At 46.4% G+C, this 23,573-nt stretch overlaps 1 protein-coding gene across 5 annotated transcripts in view; it reads left to right on the forward strand.

Moving 5' to 3' along the window:
• Positions 1-23,573, forward strand: part of Dnah8 (dynein, axonemal, heavy chain 8) — a 248,828-nt gene that overhangs the window by 101,846 nt on the left and 123,409 nt on the right. For 4 of the 5 annotated variants that reach the window (NM_013811.3, XM_006523588.3, XM_006523591.2 and 1 more), the window contains 15 exons: positions 301-462; positions 2,234-2,458; positions 7,249-7,421; positions 8,471-8,649; positions 10,788-10,975; positions 12,347-12,433; positions 12,528-12,635; positions 13,876-14,010; positions 15,734-15,895; positions 17,978-18,224; positions 18,367-18,608; positions 19,067-19,207; positions 19,728-19,965; positions 22,667-22,809; positions 23,267-23,401. In NM_013811.3, the coding sequence (NP_038839.2) occupies positions 301-462; positions 2,234-2,458; positions 7,249-7,421; positions 8,471-8,649; positions 10,788-10,975; positions 12,347-12,433; positions 12,528-12,635; positions 13,876-14,010; positions 15,734-15,895; positions 17,978-18,224; positions 18,367-18,608; positions 19,067-19,207; positions 19,728-19,965; positions 22,667-22,809; positions 23,267-23,401 (2,565 nt within the window). The remainder of the gene's footprint in view (positions 1-300; positions 463-2,233; positions 2,459-7,248; positions 7,422-8,470; positions 8,650-10,787; positions 10,976-12,346; positions 12,434-12,527; positions 12,636-13,875; positions 14,011-15,733; positions 15,896-17,977; positions 18,225-18,366; positions 18,609-19,066; positions 19,208-19,727; positions 19,966-22,666; positions 22,810-23,266; positions 23,402-23,573) is intronic. The other variant, XM_030249467.1, reaches the window with a different exon arrangement.

Raw genomic sequence — 23,573 nt, forward strand, 5'->3', positions numbered from 1 at the left:
ACACACATGCATGTGTACACACACACACACATGCACACACATACATGTACGGGGTGAGAAGAGGAGAGAAATACAAATATACAAATAGAGCTGTGGTCACACTTATTCAAGCACACCTATGCACACACACGCATACAATGCTCACATACACAAATCAGTCAGTAGATATTTGACACGAGCTATAGAAGAGCTTATTTTGTGTCACAGTACTAGGATTTATCAAGTGTGACAATTTGTAAAACCACCCTATTCATAATTGGTTATATGTTTGTATGTTTTTTGTTTTGTTTTGTTTTAAAGCTGGATACTCCCGTTATGGCCAAAGGGCCTGTAGAAATTTGGCTTCTGGACTTGTTAAAAGTACAGATGTCATCACTCCATAATATCATCCGGTCTGCCTTCTACCAGATCAGCGATTCGGGCTTTCTCCTCCTACCTTTCCTGAACCACTTCCCAGCACAGGTGAGGCTCACTGTCCACTAAAATGCAGACGTGGAAACAGAGAAGGGGCTGTGTTCAGCCTGGCCGTGCGGAGGTCACTGTCAAGTCCTACTTGGCAGCCTACTCCACTCTGAGCCACGATGGCCCTTTTCCTTCTTCCCCCATCCCTAAGGACATATGCCAAGACTCTAACAATGCATGGGAAATTCCACCTTAAAGTCAGTGATTCTCAACCTGTGGGTTGTGACCCCTTAGCTCATCAGATATCCTGCATATCAGATGTTTATATTACAGCCCACTACAGCAGCAAACTGAGAGTTATGATCCTACGGTTTGAGGCGGGAGGGGGTGTCACCACAACATAGCAAGGGATCTAAATGTTAGGAAGGTCGAGGACCACTGTCATCGATGTGTATGCACGTGGATCTTGCTATATAGAGATAGCATTCGGATAGGGATATGACATACATGGGGGAGTAATTGTTCACTTTCCTGATGCGAATCCCGTCTTGTCAGGGTGGGAGGGGGCGTTCTTGCCAACCGTTCTTCTGTCCCATGTCTCTTACGGGCTCCCTGGGAAATGCCAAATATCGTTAAGGCACATTAGTATGGGGAATAAAGAACTGGCAGTTTTATTAAAGTTTCAACCAGGATTGACGAAAAGTAGCGTTTAGTCTTTTCATAAGTAGTGCAAAGTAGAAGAGATACCCAAGGGGCGGAGACCAGATTTTGTCCCGTCTGTTTCCTGTTCCTGCCTGCACTTCAATTAGTTCCTGAATTAATGAGCACACTTTGGAGACAGCTGAGAAATGATTGGGCACTAATTATTCGAAAGGTATCGGCACAGACAAGGACCAATCTCCTCTGTAGAGATGATTTCAATGCTGTGGTTTTAATGCTTTTTAGTTGCCTTGAAAAACTCTAATGTTCTTGTTAATTTTTTTTTTTTTTAATTTTCCTTGGTAAGCCAAAGAAACGGGCTTCTTACCAGTAAGACGACATGTTTTCTCTATCCCTGGAAAGCACATATCACGGCGTGTTCTCAAGTCTCATTCCGACCGGGGAATTAGCGTTAGGAGGAAAATTAGGAGCAGGTTCAGAGTGGTGGAGGAATTGGACAGGATGTGATGAGAGAGCTTAGCATCTTCTCAGGTCTCTCTTAGTGTGTGTATGTATCATCTCTTTAAAGCATCTTCTTCAAATAACTGAAATCTGCCTGCTATCAAGTTAATTAAAAAAAAAAAAAGCCAAACACCTTATCTCCAGCCTCTTTCAGACATATTTTTAAAGACTGCAAATGTGATGGATCATTGCAAAAAAAAAAAAAAACAAAAAAAAACCACCAACAACAAAAAAACAACAACAACAACAAAAAAAACCCAGGGAAATGTGAAAACCATGAAAGTAGGAATAAAAATTACTTATATTTATACAGCTTGGAAATGGTGTGTATGTGTGTGTGTGTATGTCTTCTAGACACACTGGAACACATATGGCACACGCGCGCGTGCACACACATACAGATAAAATTTTTATTTAAAGCTTAAAAAAGTCAATTCTGCCTGCTTTATGTGAATAAATGACAACCAAGATTAAATGTGAACATGTCGTATGTATGTGTCTGCTGTTTATAGGTTATAAACATGCTATACATGTGTGTGTGTGCTGTTTGTAGGTAATAAACATGCTGTACATGTGTGTGTGCTGTTTGTAGGCTGTAAACATGCCAGACATGTGTGCCTGGTGTTCGTAGGTTGAAAACATGTTATACAAGTGTGTCTGCTGTTTGCAGGTTGGGCTTCTGGGAATTCAAATGTTATGGACACATGACTCAGAAGAGGCTTTGAATAATGCAAAAGACGACAGGAAAATCATGCAAATAACCAACCAGAAATTTTTGGACATTCTAAACACGCTGATTAGCCAGACGACGCATGACCTGACCAAGTTTGACAGAGTGAAGTTTGAAACTTTGATCACAATCCATGTGCACCAGAGAGATATCTTTGATGACTTGGTAAAGTGTCCTTCCTGTCCTCTCCTAACCCAGTGCCTTGTCCAAGTAACCTAGTCTAGTACCTAGTAGTGAGCAGTCACATGTTGTTCGGAATGATGGACCTGCCTGCATGAGCTCCCCTCATATGTGGGTCTTCTTCCCCCATCTACACCTGCGCAGGTAGAGGGAGCGCTTCCAGCAAGATGGGTGTATTCCTTAGTCTTTAAAAGAAATTTGGCTTCTTTTCTTTCTTCTTTTTTCTTTTTGCTGTTGTTATTGTTGTTTTTTAATCACTTCTTTGTAATGAACTCACACATGATTGTGAGATAGGGTCTTACTGTGGTTTCCTCCAGTATCCTGGAACTTGATATATAGACCAGGCTGTCTTCAAAATCACAGCAATCCTCCTGCCTCAGTCTCCTGAGTGCTGGGATTAAAGACACACACCATCATGCCCAGCTAAAATCACAAAGGAAAACATCACACAGTGTCTTAGTTAGGGTTTTACTGCTGTAAACAGATACCATGACCAAGGCAGTTCTTATAGGGACAACATTTAACTGGGGTTGGCTTACAGGTTCAGAGGTTCAGTCCATTATCACCAAGGTGGGAACATGGCAGCATCCAGGTGCAGGAGGAGCTGAGCGTTCTACATCTTCATCTGGAGGCTCTTAGGAGAATACTGGCTTCCAGGCAGCTAGGATAAGGATCTTAAAGCCCACGCCCACAGTAACACACCCACTCCAACAAGGCCACACCTTCTAATAGTGACACTCCCTGGGCCTAGCATATACAAACCATCACTCAAGCCTCTCAAAGAAATATTGCCTTCTTCCAAATTCAGTGCGCCTCCCTGAATGTCTTTCTATTCAGGAGGAAAGACTATTCTGCAGCCATGAAACGTCACACAGGGTTTTACACTTCAGCTACCGATTACTTTTTTAAAACGGACTTAGCAAACACACACACACACACACACACACACACACACACACACATACACACACACACACACACACACAACCAGAACAAAAAACTGACAGAATTGAAGCCAGAATAACAATTATCTTTCAGTACAGTATAACCTTTAGAAAAGAGCCTTAGAAAATGTATGATTGGACAAGAAAAGGCATGCTGCAGGCAAAAGACACACGAGCTGTAAACAGAAGATATAAAGCCATTTCCCCCCTGAAAGTCGGGAACCAATTGATTTATTAAGAATTAATTGCTCTACTCAATGAATGCCCGAGGGTATGACCCAGTTGAGTCGGGACAGGTCATGAGCTGTGGTGGCAAGGGTGACTTTAAGCTGAGCAGAGACAAGCTTTACCGGATGTCCGTGGCTGTTGTCCCGTTGTCAGCATCCAGGAGAACTTGGTTTGGCCAAGAGTCTACAGGGAGGGAGTCTATGATGGTTCCATTCCCATTGGAAATAGGATGCTAATTATGGCTTTGGGCCCAGTCAAGTTCTTCTAAAGCTGGAACCCCAAGTGTCCCTCAGTTTCTGTTCCTGTTGTCAGGATTGAAACGGACAAAGCTCAGCTCAAGGGAGAGCCGGTTTTGGCTCTTGGTTCAAGGCTCAGCCCATCACTCCCAGGATGGCAAGGCTATAGAAACTTGAGGCAGCTGCTTGGGCCATACCCATAACCAGGAAGCCCAGAACCATGGGTGTGTGTTGCTGCTTAGCTCCCGTATCTGTTGCTCTTCAGTTTCTGCAATAAAATACCATGGCCAAGAGGAAGTTAAAGATGGAATGTTTATTTTAGCTTATGGTTAGAGTTCATAAAGGCAGGGATGGCAGTAGGGGCAGGAAGCTGGCTAATTACATTTTGTCCCTATGCAGGAAGCAGGGGGTAGGGGACTGGGAGGGAGAGAGAAGAAGAGAGGGAGGGAGAAAGAGAGAGACAGAGAGAGACTGAGAGAGACAGAGAAAGACAGAGACAGGGACAGGGACAGGGAGAGAGAGAGAGAGAGAGAGAGAGAGAGAGAGAGAGAGAGAGAGAGAGGAAGAAGTTGGGCAAAGGCTATAAACCCCCAAACCTCACGCTCAGCACACTCTTTCAGAGGGGATCTACTTCTTAAAGGTTCCATAGCTTCCTAAGACAGTACCCCAACTGGGGAACAAACCCTCACATATGTGAATCTATGGGGGACATCTCTCATTCAAACCAACCATCACAGCTTCCTTTCTCCACATACACAGTCTAAGTGAGATTCTGGTTGGGGAATGGTGACCTGCACAGTAGGTGGGCTGTCCAACCTCAGTTGCACACATTAGGTGGGCTGTGCCACCTCACTGTAATCGAGACAGTCTCCCAGGCTTGAGCAGAGAGGCCCCTCTCCTGGGTGATTCCAGAGCTTGTCCCATTGACAGTTACACTATCCCAGCAGGAGCCTGGTGATGCTCATAGCCTGCCTTCAGACAGCCTTAGTCTGTACCGTTGCTTGTCTTCTCCGTGGTTTGATCCGTCTTTAAGGGCGATGCTCTTCACAAATAATCCATTCGGCTCAGAGACTGTCGTAGAGAAGAAGTTGATCACGGGCCACCTGCTTCACGTCTGCACCGAAAGCCCTGCTCGTAGAAGTTACATGTGTTGGTGACTCTTTGAAGGACATTGGGCCAGCCTATTGATTCCCTTGCACACTCATTTACAGTCTTGTTTCCCAAGACAGTATATGCTGATGGATGGCACTGGCTTCACCTGGAAGCTTTCGGGAAAGCAGACTCTTCATTGTGGTTCACCTCGACCTGCAGGAATAGAGGCAGATTCCTGAGTAATTCAAAAGCCTGTTAAAGCATAAGAGACAGGGATAGAGGGCTGGTTCAGGGGTTGAGGGCACTTGCTGCTCTTTCACGGGGCACGAGTTCAATTCCCAGACCTACCTTAAGAGGTTTAAAACCTTGACATGCAGTTCTAGGGAATCTGATTCCTTGTCTAGCTTCTTTGGGCACCTGTGTGCACAGGCAGGCAGACAGGCATGCAGGTGCACACAAAACACACACACACAAAACAAATATATGTATTTTAAAAAATATGAGATAAGCCACAATCAGGCTTTCCCTGGATCAAACTAATGACAGTTTGGCATTTTGTTTTGGCCTCTGCAGACTCACTATCATGTGAGTTCACATCCGCAATGCTGGCATGGAATCTGTCTTTGTATCTGCCATGAGCGCACTAATGAGAGTGTTTACATACCCCTGGCTGATGTAGAAGCCCCGTGGAGAAATTTATTTAAAAACTAGGTGCCAAGGAAAGCCCAACTTTCTGTGAAGAATGGATAAAGATGAGAAATGAAACGGGGCTGGTAATTGAGCCTAGTGATAGAACGTTTGTTTAGCCCATATGAACCCCCAGGTTCACTCTCTGGTACCACAAACACAAAAGCCAACAAGAGCAAAACAAAACAGGAGCACAGCACTGTGAAACCGTTTTCCCCGAGTCTCCATCATTCATGCCTGACTCCAGAGTCCATTTGCATCCTAACTTAACTGTGTTCCAAAGCCAGCATGCGGGCCTCTTGGTCATCCAGTCCTTACAATCTGTGATACTAGGCAGTCAGAAATTGACACTAGTGTCGGTTATCCTTGCTTTCCCCCTCCACCGTAGATATTTTCAGAAGTCCATTTCTAGTGGCATCTTGACTGACCTGGAAGTGACCCCGTGGGCATGAGGGCAATGCATCTGTATGCGTGTTTGCATATATGTGTTTGCACCATGTGCCTTGCAGTACTCACAGAGGTCAGAAGAGGGAGTCAGAGCCTCTGGAACTTGACTTTAGGGGTTGGTTCCTTGCGTAGGCAGGACTGAGGTGGGGAAAGTCATAAGTGCCTCAGACGGTGGCTGTGGTGGGTTCCTGAAAGTGTTGTCTTGTTTGCTGTCTCTTTTGATGGACCAGTTTCTGAAGTTACAGCCACGGTGGTGAGAACCTGGGCTTCTTGCCGCACAGGTACATGCTGAAGGCTTGACAGATTGGAAGGCAAACAGTAGTGCCAGGGCAGAGAGACATGTGCACACACAGAGTTACGCCTTCCTCATTTATCACCTCCAGAGGCTTCTAATTGCTGTGAAGAGAGTCTCCTAAACTCTTCCCATGATCCTTTGAGGCCCCAACATGCATTTTATCCTCTAAGCCCTAGCCTCAGTGATACTGGCCATTTTTCGGCTGTTGAATGTGGTATATAGATCTGGGCCTGTGCCTTTTCTTTCCCTGCCTGATTTCTGTTGTTTAGCCAGGTTTTAGCTCATATACGTTTTTCTCAAACTACCCCCCCCCCCAACTTTCTAGACCAGGTTAGGTTCCATCGCTATGTATTTCTGTGGGCTTTGATTTTTTTCTTTGTAAATTTTATTTTATTTTTTATGCATCTGAGTGTGCCTGAATGCATGTATGTGCACCACATGCATGCAGTGCCCATGGGGGCCAGAAGAGGGAGCCAGAGGGCCTGAAACTGGAGTTACCATGGAGGTCAGCATCCACCTTGTGGGTGCTGGGAACTGAACCTGGGTCCTTTGCAAAAGCAGCAGGTTCTAATTGCTGAGGCACTCCCATGACTTTCTTTATAGTGAGGTTTGTACTTGATTGAAATGTTTTGGCTTCACCCCATCCCCACATTTTGAGAAAGCTCTAGAAAGCAGACACCATTTGTGCTCACCCAGTGTAATTTCAGCAAAAAAGGCAAGCAATAAATACTGTTAAATGGAGACTAACCTGCTCGTGAAAGAGTGACTCTAAACCAGGGTCCCATATGCTAATGTTTTAGGCTACCACCATGCAGTTTGTAACTTTCTGTGCTTCACGCCTTCCAGGTAAAAATGCACATCAAGTCGGTCACCGACTTCGAGTGGCTGAAACAGAGCAGATTTTATTTCAAAGAGGATTTGGATCAGACCGTGGTGTCCATCACCGATGTGGACTTCATTTACCAAAACGAGTTCCTGGGATGCACGGATCGCCTTGTGATCACCCCGTTAACAGATAGGTAGGGAACCCGGCGGGCGCGCGTGGTTCCACTTGGTAATTAAACAGCATGCCTAGACTGCCATCAAAGCCCCACATTCCTGGTCTGTGCCGGGTCATCAGGGGCAGCCAAACAATGAGAAATAATCCTCACAGTTGCTTACAAGAGCCCACACAGTAAAGTTTTATGAAGTAGAAACGGATGGAAGAGTAAAAGCCAGATTGAATGTTTGCTGTGAGTAATTTAATAATGATTTTAGATTGTGAGAGGAGAAAAAATGCCCAGAAACTGTAAAGGAAGTTAATAACATTGCAAGAAAAGAAAACGCCTTTGAGAGCATTTAATTTAGTCTCCTGTATCTTGGGTTTTTGTTGGGTTTTATTATTTTACTTTTTTTTTTTTTTTTTGAGACTGTGTACCCAACTGATCTGACACTTATATAGACTTAGACTGGCCCAGAACTCACAGCAATCCCCCTGCCTCCACCTCCGGGGTGCTGAGAACCATCACACTCTACACTCTGCTCAGTTTTTTGGTTTTTTTGTTTTTATGGGTGGGGGGAGATAAAGTCTCACTTTGTACCCCCGGCTGGCATGAAATTTGCTATGCATCCCAGACAGGGCTTTAAACTGGCAGCAATCCCCCTGCCTCTGCCTCTTGGGTATTATGAAAGTGCAGCACCGCAGGCTGCCAACCTCTCAATTTCTCAGATGTGGAAATGGAGCCTAAAGTGAAGTCTCCTGGCTGAGTCTGCCTCAGCCAATGACAGATCCTGCCCCCAGGCAAGGCATGGATCTCTTCCATCTCTCTATATGCCCGCCACACTCTGTTCAATATGCCGCACACAGAAATGGCTCAGTAAATGTCTGTAGCATCAACTGAAACTGGGTGTTAGATGATTTACCTCTGCCATGATAATTGAGTCTGCTTCCAGGTAAAACTACTGACAGGACCGTTTTGTGTTCCCAGCTTCCTCCTCCTCCCACCCCCCCCCCCCATGTTTGGTTGCCCATTTCACGTGGGCTGTTCGAGGTTCTGAGCCCTTGGGTCTGCTCTTTCTTGTGTTGCAGATGCTACATCACGCTGGCTCAGGCTCTGGGAATGAACATGGGCGGTGCTCCAGCAGGACCCGCCGGGACGGGTAAAACCGAAACCACAAAAGACATGGGCAGGTGTTTGGGCAAGTATGTGGTTGTGTTCAATTGTTCCGATCAGATGGATTTCCGAGGCCTCGGACGGATTTTCAAAGGCAAGAATCAAATAGTTTCGATTGGGTTTGTTCCTGTGGCCTCTTAATATTTTCTGATGTGAATCCAAAATGACACTATCATCACGGGGCTGGGTGGTTTATTGGATGCTACTATCTTTCTGGATATAAATCCAATGTGGTTCAATACTACGGATTGTATGCACTGAGTGTGTATTGGAATTTGAAGAGAGAATCAATTTATAACAGTCTGAAACAGTACTAGGGGAGAGGTTGCCTTTATAGCTGATTAATACATGTTCCTTCCCTTTGCAGGGCTAAAGCCCACCGAAATGAAAATATTTTTTTGGTTTTTGTTTTATTTTTATAAAACATAGTAACACAGGAAAACAAGAAGCAGGCTGGCCATCAGAGATTGGGAATTCTTGAGGAAAATCTTAGGAGGTGGATAGACAGGAGGTAATTTCAGAGATCACTGATGAGAGGCACCTCCAAGGGCAACGCCTGGCTTAGTAGCACAGCTCTCTGAAATAGGAGCCCCGCCAGAGGACCTCTTCAGATTGGGCAGGCCAGGGAAGGAAGGTTGAGGAACTGGGTCAGGTGGCAGGTCCCACACCAGGGGGCGCTCTCCTGCCTCTCCCATCCTTTCTGCAAGCACCAGAGGCAAGCATCCCAAACAGGAACCTGTATCTGTGTTAAGAAATAATGTAGTAAAAACCCATCAGATCAACATTACCAACGGAGTTTAGAGTGGTACCCAGAGCGATAAACACCTTGCAGGGCTGGGGACATAGCTTAGACGATAGAGTTCTTGCCTAGCTTGCATGAAGCCCTGGGCTCAGTCTTCAGGACCGTACAAGCAGGGTGTGGTGATGTACAGCTGTAATCCCAGGACTCAGTGGGTAGAAGCAGGGGAGTGGGGAATTCAAAGCCAGTCTTGGCTACAGAGTAGGTTCAAGGTAAAGTCTGGGATAGGAATACATGAAGCCTTGTCTCAAGGAAAAAAGACATACACAGTTAAAGAAAGCAAGCTAGAGATAGAGAGAGGACAGCACAAAGATCTCTAAGCCGGGTTAAAGGGGAAACAGGAAAACGCAGTAAACTTAGCAAAACAAATAACTCCAGAGAGGTTCAAAACTCTATTATATTCAGCTAACTAAAGAAAAAGGCTGTTAGGAAAAACATAATAGTTGGAGCCCAAAATGAATGAAACTACGGTTTATAAGGGGGAAAAAAAATCATCCTATCTTGAGTTGCCAAAATAGTATGCAGGTTAGAGGGACAGACTTAAACCTTCCCAGAGTCTCGGGATGGGAGTCTCCAGAGAAGAGGGAGAGAAGATTGGGCAGATAATGTAAAAAGAAAGCAAGCTTTTCACACAGCTGCAGGTGATGAAGGTCTTTGTCCTTAGAGAGTAGACAAGGAACAGTGTTCATGCCCTCCGGGTCTGTCTGGGTGTTTGCTTTCATAAAAGAAATAAAAATCCCTCTGGCCACTTTCTCTCTCATCCTACCCCTTGACCTTCTTATCTCACTGTAATAAAAGAAAACAGACAGATTGACTCAGCGGAGGGATGTCCCTTATCCTGCTGTTTTCCCCAGAGACTCAGGAGCTGACCCTCTTCATCCTCATGGAAAGTGGTCCTCACAGAGGGGGTGTGATGTCATCAGGAAGGCGGTCCTCACAGAGAGGGGGTGTGATGTCATCACAATGATGTCCTCATGGAAGGCAGTCCTCACAGAGAGGGGGTGTGATGTCATCACAATGATGTCCTCATGGAAGGCAGTCCTCACAGAGAGGGGGTGTGATGTCATCATAAAGATGTCCTCACAGAAGGTGGTCCTTACAGAGGGGATGTGATGTCATCACAATGACGTCCTCATGGAAGGCGGTCCTTATAGACAGTGTTATGTCACCACCTTTCAGGAAACCTGCCCACAATGATGTATTTGCACTTTTCCTTTGATACCATCCCATTTCATTGTGATTGGTGATGATAAGTGAGTAATTAAACAATTCCCATAACAAGGATGAAATACACCTTCATAAACAGCCCAGCGTGAAACTTCACATAAATTGCGTTTAGACGTAATTGTTGGGAAGCACTTTGGAGGAATGATTGCTGTGGAGAAGGCACCTCGCAGAGTGAAACTTTGCAAATTAACTATTTCTCTTGCCAGGTCTTGCACAGTCCGGTTCCTGGGGTTGCTTTGATGAGTTTAACAGAATTGAATTGCCCGTTTTATCTGTGGCGGCGCAACAAATTTACATAGTTTTGACAGCGAGGAAAGAGAGGAAAAAACAGTTCATCTTCTCAGATGGCGATTGTGTGGATTTAAATCCAGAATTCGGAATCTTCCTAACCATGGTGAGTACACGGGTTTTAAGTGCAAGTTGGAGAGTTTAATTGTTGTAGATAGAAATAGACAAGTCCTTGTATTATAGGATAAGGGAGCCAGAAGTCATAGATTCTCTCTTTATGTGGGTATAAAAAATTTTTAAATTAGTCATGTCTGCCTGTGTGTGTGTGTGTGTACATGTGAGTGTAGGTGCCTGTAGGAGACCAGAAGAGGGCGCTGACTTCCCCTGGAGCTGAGGTTTATAAGTAGTCATGAGCTGCCTGCTGAACTCCTGGCCCTCTATAAGAGCAGCATTTACGAATGCGAGCTGCTTAAAACCACAAAGATATTTTTTTCTTTCTCATGCCTCACACTTGCTATGGGTTGACAAGGATGGGAGCTGAGAGGCCAGGCTCTATCCTTACTTCTAGTTTTGGGCCAATCAGGTGGCCACTGTCTCAGTCATTGTTGGATGCTATAGCAAAGAAAAAGAAAAAAAAAATCATGCCCTGGCTTGGAGTTTCTGTCCCGAAAGGACACACCCAGGTCTCATGGGACAAACTACACCTACCCACAATGGGGCCTGGAGGGGATTATAGAAGCAGACAGCTAGGATAACGCCAGTGCCCCTCTGTCTCATTCTAGAGCTCCAGTATTCTCTGAGTAATGTCTTCTGGCTGAGGTACCGCAGGCTCAAATCACACACAGCCAGTAAGAGAAACTAGCTGTCCTGTTGTGTGTGAGTGTGTGTATGTGTGTGTGTGTGTGTGTATGCATGTGTCTCTGTGTGTGTCTGTATGTGCGTGTGTGCGGTGCATGCAGGTTTGTGCATGCACATACTTGCATATGCACCCGTGTATGGGTATGTAGAGACCAGAGGTCAGTATCAGGAGTCTTTCTGTATTGATAACCTTAGTTTTTGAAACACAGTCTCTCAGTTATTGCTGCTGGTTGTAAGCCACCATGTGGGTGCTAGGAACTGAACCTGGATTTTTTTCTGGGAGAGCAGCCAGTGCTCTGAGCCACTCAGCCATCTCTCCAGGCCCTCCCCTTTAATAACATATTTTATATCATACTTGCTCAGGTCGATTCATTCAGCGCTGTTCTACATTTTAAACCAGTGGCACGCACAGGTGCTTAATTTTTTTTGCTGTGCAAAACTGTGTGTGACTTTGATCACGGATTAAAGCTGGGGTATATTTTTAAAAGGTATGGTGTGAAGTTACATTAAATATACAATAAAAATATATTAAATAGGGTGGACCAATATTCATTTTTTAGAAAGCAAGGGCATTTTACAAACCTAATATTTTTGTGTACTGCCTCAGAATATGCCTGAGATGTGTTTATGTCCAGGAAGTAAAAACTGAACCAATAATCAAATATATCCTAACTCTTAGAACCCTGGATATGCCGGGCGCCAGGAACTGCCAGAAAACTTAAAAATCCAGTTTAGAACAGTTGCAATGATGGTTCCTGATCGGCAGGTACGTCCCAGGACTTGTGAGAATAATGTATGTTCTTTACTTTGTTTTCTCCCACCGAAGTTGCTTACCAGTGTCTCACTGTGTTAACCTGCAGATCATTATGCGAGTTAAGCTTGCTAGCTGTGGCTTTCTTGAAAATGTTATCTTGGCGCAGAAGTTTTATGTTCTCTATAAACTCTGCGAAGAGCAGCTTACTAAACAGGTAAGAACGCATATTTATTATTCCTGTAAAGAATTTAGGCTTTTGTTCCCATTTCTTTTTTTTTTAAATTAATGTGTATGCATGTGTGGGTATGTGTCTGTAAGTGTGGTACCCACAGAGTCAAGAAGAGGGCATCAGATTCATCTTAGACTCATAGCTAACTGGTTGGCAGCTGCCAGATATGGGTCCCTGGGAACTAAACTGGGGTCCTGAGACTGAACTTGGGTTCTCTGCAAGAGCAGTGTGTTCTCTTAACCCCTGATCTGTCTTTCCCGCTGTTGAGGCTAGATTTTTTTTTAAAGATTTATTTAATTTATTTATATGAGTACACTGTAGCTGTCTTCAGACACTCTAGAAGAGGGCATCAGATCCCATTACAGATGGCTGTGAGTCACCATGTGGTTGTTGGGAATGGAACTCAGGACCTCTGGAAGAGCAGTCAGTGCTCATGACTGCTGAGCCATCTCTGCAGCCCTCTGAGTCTAGATTTTAACTTTGCTATTTTACCTTGATAGATGCTAATCAGTGAGATTAAACAAACACACGGAGTCACTCCTAAATATATGCACAATGAACTTGACCCATTGAGCACCTGTTTACAAATGTTTTAATTCAGAGATACTTGGAGATTCTCAGGGATCGGGGTGGAAAAGGTCCAGGAAGATGTGTACCCTCCACCCCACTTCCTCTAGTATCAACATCTTGTAATAGAGCATAGAGATACAATTCAAGAGTTTTGCCAATTATATGTTCTCTTGGAGTGTGTGTGTGTGCCTGTGCGCACACATTTACATCACACATGAAGATTAATGTAACACCACCACAATCAACAGCCAGCACTCATATATTACAAGGTTCGCTTCTGCCGTCTTTGTACTCTCGACTTCCCATCTTCCCAAATCGCTAAGCTGTCAAAGCCACCGATCCTCTTCTCTGTCTGAGACGTTAGTTCAAGGATGCCATGTAAACGGAATGTGTGACTTACAGGCTCCGCATTTAAAAATCTATTGTCTGCCTCTCAGACTGCATTCAGCTGTCCTATTCTGAAAACAGACATCAGGTTTGAATCCTGTCATGTCACCTCGCTTTTTTTTTCTGACAGAAACGCTCCCTCTCCTCCCTCAAAGGGAAGGAAGATGAATTGAGCTGTCAACACTTCCAGCATGGCCACTCACCAACTGCAGCAGTGTATTGGAAGTTTTCAATGACGCATCTTTGCTCTCTCTTTCCCCTGCCCTAGGTCCACTATGACTTTGGACTGAGAAATATCCTGTCTGTGCTGAGGACCCTTGGGTCTCAGAAAAGAGCTCGGCCAGAAGACAGTGAGTTAAGCACGGTCATGAGAGGGCTACGAGACATGAACCTTTCTAAACTGGTAAGTATGAACTCAGATCTTGGTGTGTTTTGCCAACATATAGCGAGAGTGCCTCCCCTGTGGTTGTGTATGGTAAACCAGGGCCTCAGAGAGAGAGGGCTTCTGCTCCAAATTTCCAGTCCACTTTACCTTAAAGTTGTTTTTGAATTTAAAATTCTTATTTATGGTGTATGATTTCGTTCCTTGCATATGTGTTTATCCGTTTACCCTGTATGTGCATGAGTGCCCTTGGAGGAACTGGAATTAGGGTTGGTTGTGAGCCACCGACTGTGTGGTCCTCTGTGAGAGCAGCAAGTGCTCTTAACCACTGAGCCATCTCTCTAGCCCCCTTAAAAATTAAAATTTACATTGACGTATGTGTTCATGCACGTGCATGTGTGTAAATGCATGTGTGTAAATGCATGTGCAGAGTGCCACATCGTGAGTGTGGAACTCAGATGACAAGTTTTGGGAGTTGGTTTTTCTCCTACCAGGTGGCTCCCAGTGACTGAACTCAGGTTGTCTCGCTTAGCAACCAGTGTCTTTGTCCACCGTGTCATCTTAACAGCTCATCAATGTAGGTTTCTAGCATTGTCCACAGAGTGACAGATTCTAAGCATGAAGCTCTGGGCTCACAAGGAACTATGAGAACTCTATGCTGTGTGTGTGTGTGTGTGTGTGTGTGTGTGTGTGTGTATGTGTATGCTTACATGGGTCGGAGGAGGGTGTCAGATCATTGTGTGGTGTGTGTCTTTCTTTCTTTCTTTCTTTCTTTCTTTCTTTCTTTCTTTCTTTCTTTCTTTTTTTTGGTTTTTTGAGACAGGGTTTCTCTGTATAGCCCTGGCTGTCCTGGAACTCACTCTGTAGACCAGGCTGGCCTCAAACTCAGAAATCCGCCTGCCTCTGCCTCCCAAGTGCTGGGATTAAAGGCGTGTGCCACCACGCCCGCCTGTGTGTGTGTCTTTGTGTCTGTGAGTGTGTGTCTCTCTGAGTGTGCCTATGTGTGTGTATGTATGTATGTGTGTGAGTGTATGAGTGTCTATGTGTTTGTATATGTGTGAGTATATGTGTGTAAATGTGTATGAGCATGCGTGTGTGTGACTGTGAGTGTGTCAGTATTAGTGTGGAGTGTGCATATGTGTAAATGTGTGTGTGAGTGTGCATATGTATGTTTGACTGAGTGTGTGAGATAAGTGAGGTGTGTGTGTGTGTGATATGTGCATGTGTGTGTGTGTGTGTTTGGGGGGTTGGAGTACTCAGTGATTAAGAATACTTGCTGCTCTTCCAACAGATCGGAGTTCAGTTTCTAGCACCCATGCCAAGTGGCTCCAAACTGCCAACTCTAGCTCCAGGGGGTGTGGGGTGGGGAAATCCTACGCCCCCTTCTGGCGTCTGTGGGTAACTGCACTCATGTCTACATATCCACACATAGTCACAGACACATACATAAAAATAAATCATAAAATAAAAAGTACTGAGGGAGCTCCAGTGGATAGAAGAAGTTGAGAAGGGACTGGAAGTTGGGAACACAGCCATCTGTGTATTAAAGACACAGCACACCAAGTGTTGGGGGAGGGGGTCAGCTTACGCAAACCTACTCCTTAAAGATAAAGACAGGATGCTGATTGGATAGAGATTTCCAGCCACTGTGGGATTAAGTCACCGGGGGCAGGGTGCATATGTCCTACTTAGCTAAGAGACAACTGTTGACTGAGTACGCTTGTGCTCATGTCTGCCCTCCTAGGTTGACGAAGATGAGCCTCTGTTCCTCAGCTTGATCAACGACCTGTTTCCGGGGTTACAACTGGACAGCAGTACTTACGCGGAACTGCAATCCGCGGTGGACAACCAGGTTAACCTAGAAGGTCTGATAAACCACCCACCCTGGAACCTCAAATTAGTGCAGGTAAGGGCATCGGAAACCCACAGCGAGTGCCCATCAGCGGTCACGGCGTAGCCCACCCCACGATACTTACCAGATGTGAATGTTGAAACTGAGTTTAGATGCCAGGCCTCCACCATCATACGGCGAATCCTCAGGGTTGCGTTTGTCTTAGGAAAGAGTGCATTGCCCTGTCGTGCGGCAATCAGGCAGTCATTTAGTCGAGCTGTTACTTCACCCTCCTGAGAAGGTTGACGGTTACTGGAATGGGAGATAGTTGGGATGGGGAGGCACGGCCCAGCAGGCCTCTTGCTGTGGGCCTGGCAGTACTACCTGCTGCAGACGCTTCAAGGGGACACACCCTAGAGCATGAGGAACCTAGGTCTGCTCCTTTGCTTGTGTGTGTGTGTGTGTGTGTGTGTGTGTGTGTGTACATGAGGTGTGCAGGTGTGTGTATGAGCATCTGTTGGCATAATTGCTTTGTCATTTTCTTGGGTTATTAGAAGTCTACCTCCCTTCCGACCCTTATTCCTCCCCGATCCCTTCCAGCCCCCAACACTAAGGAGGAGAAAGAGAAGGTCAGAGGGGCGAGGGGGCACAGACCTCTTTAGACTACTTCCTGCAGATGAGAGGGGCATTGTGTTCCTTGGGGCCAGGCTGATCGTCACAGTCAGGAGAGCTCCAGCTTCTTGTTAAACCATCACAAGAGCAAGCAGGAGCAGCAGGAGGCTGCAGGAAGCAGCAGTTGTCTTCTTCCTCCTCCTCTTCTTCCTCCTCCTCCTCTTCTTCCGTCTTCCTCCCTCTCCTCCTCCTTATTCTTCCTGCCTCTCTTAGGGCTCAGGCATGTATGCCCTCCTCAGAGTTCCCAGAATGAAACTATCTGCAGCTGGCAAAAACCATGCCACTGCCCTTGCCCCGATCCGAGGACGAGACAATCATAGTTAACAGCTGTAGACAGATTGAAGCAGGCCCATACCCCACACCTGGGACTAAAACAAAAACATTTACACATAAGGTCACTGGGTGGTTAAAGAAACCAAAACTCTCCCTACAAGTGTGTGTGTGTGTGTGTGTGTGTGTGTGTGTGTGTGTGTGTGTGTGCATGGATGTGCATATGTGTGAGTGTGAACATGTGTTATGGCTCAACTACATTAGATCTTTAGCCCAGGCTGGCCTAGAACTTCCTATATAGTCGAGGATGGCCCTGACCTGTTGACTGCCCCCCCCCCCTGCTTTTGTCTCTGGAGTGCTGGGATTATAGGAGTGTGCCCCCTTACACGGTGCATCAGAAGCCGAGGGCATCACGTACTCTAGGCAAGCCCCTCCTGATTGAGCTATTTCCACAGCCCACTCCCTGCTGTGTTCTTAGTATGCCTCCTTAAATCCTCTCTCCCACTCCCACGTACCCATGTATGCTTCTTGTTCTCGGAGCAAACGGAAGACTGAAGGCACTTTGTGTGTGGGCGCAGGGGCAGGCATTTCCCGAGCACTTATTGCTCCCAAGTACTATCCCCTCAAGGAAGGATGGCTGGGCGAGGGGATAGGAAGGCCAGGTTCCTCTGCTTCTAGGTGGAGAGTCCCTGGTGGGGTCATGCTTGTCTGCCTGCTGCAGCTGTCCTCCGTTGCACCTTACCCCAGTCTTCCCATCCCTGGGACTGTAATATCCACACCCTTCTTTGTATCTTCCGAGGGCTCTCCCCAAGTAAATCACTTCCACATGCAAAAATCTTTATTCAAGCTGTGCCTCTGGAGACCCAGAGGCAGGCTCAGGGGCACCCTAGATCTTTACCGAGATGCTGTGCGCTGCTGCTTTCCACCACTGGGGGGCGACATCACCACACAGCACACGCACCCACCCACCCATGTCACATGAGGCAGAAAGCAGATCCTGAATTAATTATTTGCAAAATGTAATTCAAGCCCCACGACATCATTACTTTATCACCTATGTTGTTTTTCAACGCCACACTAGTTTTGCTTCCCAAATCCAGTGAAACAAAGGACACTTAGATATTATTTAAAGCCTTTAAAATTTCAGCTAGCACGCAGAAACATCAGCCGGAGACTAATAACCTACGTTTCCCAATGTGTCATTTGATGGTGTAGTTATATGAGACCTCTCTGGTACGGCATGGCCTGATGACCCTCGGGCCCAGCGGTTCTGGGAAGACGACGGTCATAACAATTCTGATGAAATCATTAACGGAGTGTGGGAGGCCTCACAGAGAGATGCGAATGAATCCAAAGGCGATTACCGCGCCTCAGATGTTCGGCAGGCTGGATACAGCCACCAACGACTGGACAGATGGGATCTTTTCCACTCTGTGGAGGAAGACATTAAAAGCTAAAAAGGGTAGGCACGGGCCTCCCTCCGAGTTCACTCTTTCCCTGCGAGCTTATTAGAACGGACCTTGCATTTGCTCAGTTTCCCGTTTTCATTAGTTGCAGAAGGAAAAACCGATCTATCTTCCCCTACTTCCCGTCCTCATTTGCAGGTGAGAACATCTTCCTCATCCTAGACGGCCCCGTGGATGCCATCTGGATTGAGAACTTAAACTCCGTGTTGGACGATAACAAGACGCTCACCCTGGCTAACGGGGACCGCATCCCCATGGCCCCTACCTGTAAGCTGCTGTTTGAGGTGCACAACATTGAGAACGCCTCTCCTGCCACGGTGTCAAGGATGGGCATGGTATACATCAGCAGCTCGGCTCTCAGCTGGAGGCCGATATTACAGGTGGGGACCGGAAACAGGCCAGGGTCTACAGGTCTCTGCTCTTCTCATTTTTGCTTACGTGTGTACACGCGTGTGCAGATAGCCCAGTGTACGGGTACATGGGGATGCCATTGGATAACCTTGGGTGTTTTTCTTTAAGCCACCTTACCATCCACACTTCTTTTACTTTGTCTATAGTGTCTCTCAATGGCCTGGAACCTGTCAAGGAGGCTAGGCTGACTACCCAGGGGGTCCCAAGGACCTGCTTGTCCCCTCCCCCTCCCCAAACCCCATCGCTGGTATCATGAGCACATGCCAGCATATCCGGCTTTTTTTTTTTTTTTTTTTTTTTTTTGATGTGAGTTCGGGGAATCAACCCCACGTCTCCGAGCTCGCAAGACAAGCAAGCACTTGATCTACAGAGTCGCACTGGCAGCTCTACACTTTCCTAGTGCTTAGATGTTGTCCTTTGACCTCAGGCATGGTTGAAGAAGCGCAGCCAGCAGGAAGCCTCCGTCTTCCTGAGTCTGTATGATAAGGTGTTTGAAGACGCATACACGTACATGAAACTAAGCCTCAACCCCAAGATGCAGCTCCTGGAGTGTAATTACATCATGCAGGTGAGACTCCGCTCTGCTTTGTACCCACCCTTCTGAAAACACCTGAAGCTTTCCGCTCGGCTGCCTCACGGGGCACCTAGTATAGGAAGTCCTACAGCCTAGGAGCTCTTTTTAAGTGGCTTGGGGGGTGAGGGCTCTGAGATTTGAATCCCTAGAGAAAGAGGGATGAATCCGCACACTAGTAATCTAACTTTGGAGCCAGGAGCCACAGAGGAGGCCTTTTAGTTTTTAGATGGGGAAAGCAGACCCAGCCACAGGAGCTGGGGTAGAACCCACACTTGTGGCTTCCCAACTCATTCCTCACTTCCGTTGGTCACACAGCCCGACCGAAGCTTTATCTGTCCTCTAACACTGGGGACCGCAAGGACACTCATCAGGCTATGTCTTGAGATATTATTTCTGTTTTCTTTTCTCTTCCCCCTCTTGCTTTCCATTTTCTCCTTTCAAAAATGTCAGCCTGCGCATTTTTAAAATTGAGACTAAAAAAAAAAAAATGGATCTTATCTGAAATCTCTTCCAGTCTCTCAATCTCCTGGAAGGTTTAATCCCTTCCAAAGAAGAAGGTGGCGTCTCGTCGGGGGACCACCTCCACAAGCTGTTTGTGTTTGGTCTGATGTGGAGCCTGGGAGCCCTTTTGGAACTGGATAGCAGGGAAAAACTGGAAGTCTTCCTCCGAGGTCACGGGAGCAAGCTGAACCTGCCGGAGATACCCAAGGGCTCCCAGCAGACTATGTATGAGTTTTACGTTACCGACTACGGTAAGTGCGGCTAAGTACGGTTCAAACAAAGCGACCTGAAAATACAAATGGCCAAGGAGTTGAGAGCTAAGGCCACCGGGGAATCTAACTACAAAGATGTTTTAACAATAAGCCAGAGGTGGGATTTTTCCATATCAGCTGTGCTGAGGGTGACCGCCCTGACTTCTCCACTTGGAGTGGTCTAAGGAAGATCGGCTGGGAGGAGCAGCTCCCGGCACATCGCCTGCTTCCTAACGCTTAGGAAGTAACAGGGAAGCACACACAACAGAGGGGTCCCACCACCTCTGTTGCCAATGCCAGTGCGAATAGAGGGAGCCCAGTGGGCAGGGCATTGCCCCTGGCCCCGCTCAGCTTTCCTTTAAATCAGTGCCCTTCGACTCAATGCTTTTATCCAGAACCAGGCTCGAACTGCTCCCTTGCCTCCGAGACAACAAAGCAACCAAAGATCCTGCCCTGGCTCCTATATTTACCTCTGCTGCTTCTCCAAAGCGCCAGAGCTGCAAAGGCGTTTTTGTGTGGCTATATTAAAAGGAGAAATAGGACAGGAGGGGAGATGGGAGAGAAAAACAACGAGAGAGTAAGCAGAAGGCACGCAGCCTTTGATTTAGCACACGGGCCACAACCTAACTCCTAGTTGCGGAGTAATTTGCTGTGCATCTCCGAGAATCTCCGGAGGGCTCAGGGAGCAGGAGCAGGGGAGGTGGAACTATTAGTCAGAGGGCTTGTCCTCAGTGTCTTTAAGAAAAAGATCCCCTAACTCTCTTCCCAAAGCTGCCACCGGGTAGCGGGGCCCACGCGACGCTGCCAATGAGCTTCTGGCTTTCCTTGGCACCTTTGAGGGCGGCAGAGCCTTGCCAGTGAGTTGGGGCACACGTCTGTGTTCGGAATGGCCTTCCTCAAAGGACTGAGATAGAGGGATTGCGTCACTGTGCAAGTGTAGGGATCAGAGGACGACTTGTGGGAGTTGGCTCCCTCCTCCCACTCTGTGGTGCTGGGGATTGAACTTAAATTGTCAGGCTTGGTTGCAAGCCCCTCTAGCTGCTGAGCCATCTCATGGACTCTTTCTAGTCTTACCACTGTAAATGGTTTGTGCTGATAGAATTTATATGCCTGAGCATCTGTGCCTATGAAGTGAACCAAAGCATTACGTACTCTGGGCTCATAAAGGACTCTCAAGTTGTTATCTCATCCTTCAGTGTGTGTGTGTGTGTGTGTGTGTGTGTGTGTGTGTATGTATATCTATGTGTATGTGTGTCTGTGTATTGAATGTGTGTCTATGTCTCTGAATATATATGTTTTTGTGTACATATATATGTTTTTATGCGTCTATGTATATGGTTTGTATGTGTATAGTGTGTAATGTAAATATGTGTATGCATTATATATATATGTGTGTGTGTGTATATATATATATATATATATATATATTGGGGGGAGTTCTTGTTATTGTTGGACATCAGCACTTTGGGAGAGACTCCATTCTTAGATTTAGAAGTCCCTGCTTTCAGGCCAGATGGAATTAGAGTCTGAGCCTCTAGCATCAGCAAGTGGAGCGTGGTGTATAGACCAGTGTCATTTAGCCACTGGGAAAAGGCAGAAGGGAACCCTATCACAAAGAGAAGGAGGCTTCCAGCAGGCACTTAGGGAAACCCCACCGGAACCACCCGTCTCAACAGGGCTGGAAGGAGTTGATTTGGAGGAGGCCCCTAAGGGCTTTAAGAGGTAATGCAGAGGGACCCGCACAGGGAGGAGGAGCCAGAGAGGAGACTGGAAGACAAATCCACAAACAGGGAAACTGCATGGATGGGTGCACGGGACAAATGCTAGGATGCAGACAGGTGATTCCAGCAAGGTACAGGGGCCTCGCCTTTGTACTGAGCTGACAGTTGTGGAACAGCCCCCTCTCAAGCAAGCAGAGTTTATCTTCTCTTTCAAGATCAGAGAACCATTTACAGTAACACTGTAAAACCTTCAGAAGAGAGCGACTCTAGCAATCTGTCCATGTCGAGAAAAGGCTTCAGTTAATCCCAAGGCACACAGAAGAAAGAGCAACAATTAAAACAGAAATCAATGAAATAGAAACTAAACTGGGGGGAGGGGGAGAAACCAAACGGTAGTTCTTTGTAGAGATCAATGAAAGCGGTAAACCCGTTAGCGGTCTCAGGGGACCTGGAAGAGAGGCTCAGTGGTAATGGTCAGTTTACCACGTGAGAGGGCCTGAGTTTCACCCCCAGAACTGATGTAGAAATCTGCTGTGGGATGTGTACGTGCAATCTCATCTCTGGGGGAAAGGGAGCCAAGAGGATCTGCAGTGCTCACCGGCCAACCCTGTCTAGCCTTAGTGTTGAAGCCCCAGGCCAGCGGGATAGTCTGTCTAAAAACAAACAAAAAATAGATAAATAAAAACATCCATAGTGGACAGCGCTCGAAGGAAAGTCACACTTGAGGCTACCCTCTGACCCCGACATGCACACTCACATAAACACACACACACACACACATGCAAAGGTACACGAAAGAAATAAACAGGAAAATAAGTAGCCACTGGTAAGAATGAAAAGAGGGGACATTAGGTAAGTAGATTTATCGTGTCTTGGGAAAGCATTTTAACTCTTTGCATGATCTGAGCGACAGTCCCTATCATGTAACGTGACCGTCGATGACACATTTTGATTACGACGGAATTCTACCTGCCGTGTAGGTGACTGGGAGCACTGGAACAAGAGAATTCAGCCATACTTCTATCCGACGGACAGCATTCCAGAGTACTCTTCCATCTTGGTTCCAAATGTGGACAACATCAGGACCAACTTCTTGATAGACACGATCGCGAAACAGCACAAAGTGAGTGTCCCAGACCGTGTAAGAAACACGTTTGCTTTCATATACCACAGACTGAAAATGGAAATCCCAACACAAGGGCCCAGAGGGTATGTCGCTGTGGAGAGACACTCTGACAGTGGTCCAGGTTCCACAGTGTTCTTTCTTCCTCTCTGTCTCCCCTGGGCTGATGAGGGATGTGGGCGTGGCCTTCCAGACTCTCTTCCCTATTCCAGTGAGCTTGCAGATAGGCATCCTTATTCTCTTCCAGCATCAAGTATTGCTGTGTGAGGTTGTTTTTTTTTTCTTCCCTAAATGTTAATTTCACTGGGAGAGACCGAAATATGGGTGTGATTGTAGAAAACAAACAACAAGTGGAGTCTGTACTCCTGGGGTGGTGAGTAACAGTAGGTAACATCACACAGAGTTTGGTGCTGAGCACAGGATGGCCCCCCTCAGCCCGGCCCTTTCACACTTGCAGGCGGTTTTGCTCACGGGAGAACAGGGCACGGCAAAAACGGTAATGGTGAAGGCGTACCTGAAGAAATACGACCCTGAAGTGCAGCTGTCCAAGAGTCTGAATTTTTCCTCTGCTACAGAGCCAATGATGTTTCAGGTAGGATCCGTCATTTGCTGTGGAAATGAGCGGACTAAAATTTTAAAGTGGTGGTTCTCATAAAAGGCACTCACTCCAAACACGGGTTTGGGGATTCAGTTAGCATCCGTGAAATTTGCCTCTTTTTTAAAATTTATGCATATGTGTGTGTGTGTGTGTGTTTGTGTGTGTG

The sequence above is a fragment of the Mus musculus genome, chromosome 17 (assembly GCF_000001635.26).
Source record: "Mus musculus strain C57BL/6J chromosome 17, GRCm38.p6 C57BL/6J".
Classification (NCBI taxonomy): domain Eukaryota; kingdom Metazoa; phylum Chordata; class Mammalia; order Rodentia; family Muridae; genus Mus; species Mus musculus.